This window comes from Geospiza fortis, unplaced genomic scaffold (genome assembly GCF_000277835.1).
Source record: "Geospiza fortis unplaced genomic scaffold, GeoFor_1.0 scaffold59, whole genome shotgun sequence".
NCBI classification, from domain to species: domain Eukaryota; kingdom Metazoa; phylum Chordata; class Aves; order Passeriformes; family Thraupidae; genus Geospiza; species Geospiza fortis.
Genome location: NW_005054381.1, coordinates 2,665,904 through 2,670,200, shown reverse-complemented (window position 1 = coordinate 2,670,200; position 4,297 = coordinate 2,665,904). Strand labels below are relative to the sequence as shown.

General features: G+C 64.2%; 1 protein-coding gene across 1 annotated transcript in view; it reads left to right on the top strand.

Annotated features, from left to right (window-relative positions):
- Nucleotides 1–4,291, top strand: part of ELN (elastin) — a 26,131-nt gene extending 21,840 nt beyond the window's left edge. The window contains exons 26-36 of the mRNA XM_031060384.1: nucleotides 1,102–1,110; nucleotides 1,301–1,354; nucleotides 1,488–1,622; nucleotides 1,794–1,841; nucleotides 2,230–2,271; nucleotides 2,488–2,526; nucleotides 2,960–2,986; nucleotides 3,399–3,440; nucleotides 3,631–3,657; nucleotides 3,748–3,798; nucleotides 4,104–4,291. Of these exons, the coding sequence (XP_030916244.1) occupies nucleotides 1,102–1,110; nucleotides 1,301–1,354; nucleotides 1,488–1,622; nucleotides 1,794–1,841; nucleotides 2,230–2,271; nucleotides 2,488–2,526; nucleotides 2,960–2,986; nucleotides 3,399–3,440; nucleotides 3,631–3,657; nucleotides 3,748–3,798; nucleotides 4,104–4,150 (521 nt within the window). The 3' untranslated portion in view covers nucleotides 4,151–4,291. The remainder of the gene's footprint in view (nucleotides 1–1,101; nucleotides 1,111–1,300; nucleotides 1,355–1,487; nucleotides 1,623–1,793; nucleotides 1,842–2,229; nucleotides 2,272–2,487; nucleotides 2,527–2,959; nucleotides 2,987–3,398; nucleotides 3,441–3,630; nucleotides 3,658–3,747; nucleotides 3,799–4,103) is intronic.
- Nucleotides 4,292–4,297: the final 6 nt, after the last annotated feature.

The window sequence follows — 4,297 nt, the reverse complement described above, 5'->3', positions numbered from 1 at the left end:
TCCTGCTGTGGAGTCTGTCCCCTCGGACACATCCCTGAACCTCTCTGCAGGAGCAGGACGTGTTCCTGGTGTTGGTGTTCCCGGTGTTGGCGTTCCAGGTGTTGGTGTTCCCGGTGTTGGCGTTCCCGGTGTTGGCGTGCCTGGAGTGGGTGTGCCAGGTGTTGGCGTGCCCGGTCTGGTGCCTGGGGTCGGCGTTCCAGGTGAGATGGTGCCCAAGGGATGCTCGGATGTCCCCAGCAGTGCTGGTGGGACGCGTTCCTGATCCTCTCACTCCCTGTCCCCAGGAGGTCCGGCAGCCGCTGCCAAAGCAGCCGCCAAAGCAGCCAAGTACGGTAAGCTGGGATCTCTCTGGGGTTATCCCACATGTCCTGTCTCCTGCTCATCCCCACCCCAGGCTGCTCCCCTGTCGGGGATGAGGCCCAGCAGTGCCTGGGGTCCCTGGGGGTCAGGGTGAGGGACAAGCTCCCTGAAGGGCTGAATGTGGGATGAGGTTCTGGCTGTGTCAGGGCTGCTCTCCAGTGAGCTGAGCCCTGTGGAGCATCTGAGTTCACCATCCTCTCATCCTTCGGTCCATCCATACCCCATTCTGTCCACCTAGCCACAAGACCACTACCTCAGTATCCATCTGTCCCCTTCTCTGTCCATCCATCTGTACTTCTTCCACTCATCTGTTCAGTCACTCTACATGCATCCACATATCCATCCATCTATCCATACATCCATCTCACCACCCCTCCATCCATCTGTCCATCTGGCCATCCCACTATCCATGTGTCCATCTTAGCATCCATTCATTCATCCATCTCACCATCCATCCAACCATCCATCCATCCTACCATCATTTCAACCAGTCCTCATCCAGCCACATACCCATCTCATAATCCATCCACCCACTCACTCCGCCCAGCCTGCCATACTTTCTCATCCAACTCCTTCTTCCACATTTCTTCCTGAGCTGAAGCCCAGTCCTTCTCTTTCTCCTTGCAGGAGCAGTTGGCCTGGCTCCTGGTGTGGGTGGCCTGGCTCCTGGTGTGGGTGGCCTGGTTCCTGGAGTAGGTGGCCTGGTTCCTGGAGTAGGTGGCCTGGTTCCTGGTGTTGGAGGTGTCCCAGGTGAGGAGGAGAAAGGCGAGGGTGAGAGCAGCCTGGCTGATGTGGGGGCAGTTCTGGGGGCAGGACAGACTTGAGGAGGACCTCAGCAGTGTCCCTGGGGGCTGCAGACAAGGCCTGAGGGATGGGCTCTGCCCAGGTTTGCTGTGAGGCCTCCCCAGGGTCTGACCCCCCCCTTGCTGTCTCTGCCCAGGTGTTGGAGGTCCAGCAGCAGCAGCCAAAGCAGCAGCAAATGCAGCCAAATTTGGTGAGTCAGCCTGGGGAGCCCCTCAGGCTCCCTACCAGCCCTGGTGTGGCTCTGACCGGTGCAGGGGATGCTGGGCACGGGCACCCAGGCCTGGCACATGATCCCACGGGATCTCTCACCCCTCTCTCCGCAGGTGCTGGGGTTGGAGGGGTGCCAGGGGTGGTGCCTGGCGTGGGCGGAGTGCCCGGAGTGACACCCGGTGTTGGTGGCGTGCCCGGCTTGGTGCCAGGGGTGGGAGTGCCTGGAACTGGCATCCTTCCTGGGGCAGGTACGTGCTGTGTCCCGCCCTGCCTGGGGACACTGGTGGCTGGGAATGCTGAAAGCCACCGAGCCACATGAAGGGGTGGCAGGGAGGGATGCGTCTGGGATGGAGGGTGGTGGCACGTGAGACGGTGTGGGGGTGACTGTCCTAACTGTCGTGTCCTCACTCACTTTGCAGGCATCCCCCAAGTAGGGGTGCAGCCTGGTGCTAAACCTCCCAAATTCGGTACGTACCCCTGCTCCCTGCCCCCTGCCCCAGGGCCACCTCAGACTGTCCCTGGGCACCCTTCTCCTGTGGCCATTGGGGTGCTGACCTCTCTTCCTGCCCCCTGCATGACCACTTTGCCCTGATGGCCCAGGTGTGGGAAGTGGTGTGCTGTCACCCATGGGTGCCAAGTGCCACCTGTACCCCCTGCCCTGGACTCGCTGAGGACAGTTTTCTCCTTCGCGTGTCACACAGGGGCTGAAGCCCCTCTGGGTACTGTGAGATGGGTGCTGGGGACCCCCAGCATGGGTGCCAGGGCCACCCCAGCAGGTTGGGCAGTGTTTGGGGGTGCTCCGAGCCGGGGGTGCCGGGCTGTGGGGGACACGTGTTAATGGTGTCTCTCTGGCAGGTGTTCCTGGGGTTGGAGTCCCGGGGGTTGGTGGCCTCCCAGGTAAGTGCTGGCAGGAGCTGAGCCCGGGCAGTGGGGATGTGCAGGCAGAGGGATGCTCCCCTCAAGGGGTGGAGCTGGAGGGATGCTCCCTCTGGGCACGGAGGGAGCGGGGCTGCCCGAGAAAGGATGAGCACACTTGGGAGTGGCTGAGGAGTGGGTCAGACACTGGGGACACTGTCTGTCCCTGCTGGGGCTCACCCGGGCTACTCCTTGTAGGTGGCCTTGGAGTCGGTGGGCTCGGAGTTGGCGGCCTCGGTGAGTGATGCTGGGCCCGGCGTGGGGCTCCCCAGGGCTGGGCTGCAGGGAGCAGCAGCAGCAGCAGCGTGCTGGCAGAGCCATGAAAAGGAAAGGGAGTCTGTGGGTCACTTGTGTCCCCTCCCAGTCTCACAGTACAATCCCACCCTGCCCTGTCATTGTCCCCTGTTGTGTTTGTCACCTGCCGTGTTCCCAGGGGGTGATCCAAAGGGATTGCCATTGTTGAGCAGGGACTGAGGGCCATAGCCCCAGCCTTGCCCACGCCATGGGAACAGGGGATGTGTACTGTACCCTGTCCCAACCGTGTGGAGGTGCAGGCCCCTCCTAGGACCCTCTGGGCCCCTCCTGAAGGGTCTGGGTGTGGCCCTGGGGCAGTGAGTCCGGGCAGGGGCTGCACTGGTGCCCCCCTCTGACTTAGGACTCTTGTATCCAGGAGCTGCTGGGAAACCTCCCAAGCCAGGTAAGGGACAGCCAGAGGGGCTGGAGGAGTGACTCCAGGCCCTGTCCCCATCCACATTCCCATGGCTGTGCTCACGCTCCCCACCCTCACTGGGCCTCACCCACCTGCAGGTTTTGGTGCTGGGGGGCTGCAGCCAGGTGAGTGCTGCAGTTTGGGGCTGGCCTGGGAGTGTGTCCCCTATCCTGCCACACTCGTCCCCGCTTGCTGTCCCCGTGCTGCTGCCATTCCCTGCTGGGCACCCAGCTGCCTGGGAGAGCACTGGGAAGCCAGAGAGGTGCCAGGGTGGGGACGGCGGCTTTTGCATCAGATCCTGTCCCTGGAGTGAGCAAGGGATCCCAGCCAGGCTGTCCCCAGTCCACGCTAGAATGGCACTGCTGTCACCGGCTGTCACTGGCTGTTGCTTTTTCCCCAGGCATTGGAGGCCCCGGCTTCGGCATATCACCGGTATTTCCAGGTACCACGGCCAGCTCGGCCCCCGAGCACACACCCGGGGCCCGTGTCCGTGCCTGGCCAGCTCACGGGGACACGGCCACGGGCCGGGGAGGGACCCCGGGGGCTGGGCTCCGCTGGGGGGCTGCCCTGGGGGGTGTGGGGCACAGAAATGGGGGTGCCCCGTGGTGCTGAGGGCTTCGCTCTCCTTTCAGGTGGGGTCGGCGGCCTGGGATTCGGTGGTGAGTACCCATTGCCCCGCGGGTGTTTTGGGCTGGGGGTGCGTATCCCCGCGGGGGTCTCGCTCACCCTGCTCTGCCTTCCCGCTGCAGGGAAGCCCCCCAAGCCCTATGGAGGAGCTCTGGGTGCCCTGGGCTTTAGAGGTGAGTGCGGTCCCCCGCTCCAGGGGCCGGTCGTGCCCCCCGTGCCTGTCCCATCCCTTTGGGGCGCTCCCTGTGCCATCCCATCCCTTTGGGGTGTCCCCCGTGCCTGTCCCATCCCTGCGGGGCGCTCCCTCCGCCTGTCCCATTCCTGACCCCTGTGCCTGTCCCATCCCTTTGGGGTGCCCCCGGGCCGGTCCCATCCCTTTGGGGTTCCCCCCGTGCCCGTCCCATCCCTTTGGGGTGCCCCCGGGCCGGTCCCATCCCCGCGGGGCTGCACGGAGGGCTGACCCGCATCCCCCGTGCAGGCGCGGGCTGCGCGGCAGGGAAGTACTGCGGGAGGAAGCGGAAGTAACGCTCCGTCACCGATCACCTCATGAACTTTGGTGCTACTGCATGGTCCAGAATGTAAATCCGAAGCAAAGCTGAGACACCCTCTCCTCCAGCCCCGGACGGCCCCGTCCATCCCGGGGCCGTGCCCGCTTTCCCCGGGGGACCCCGC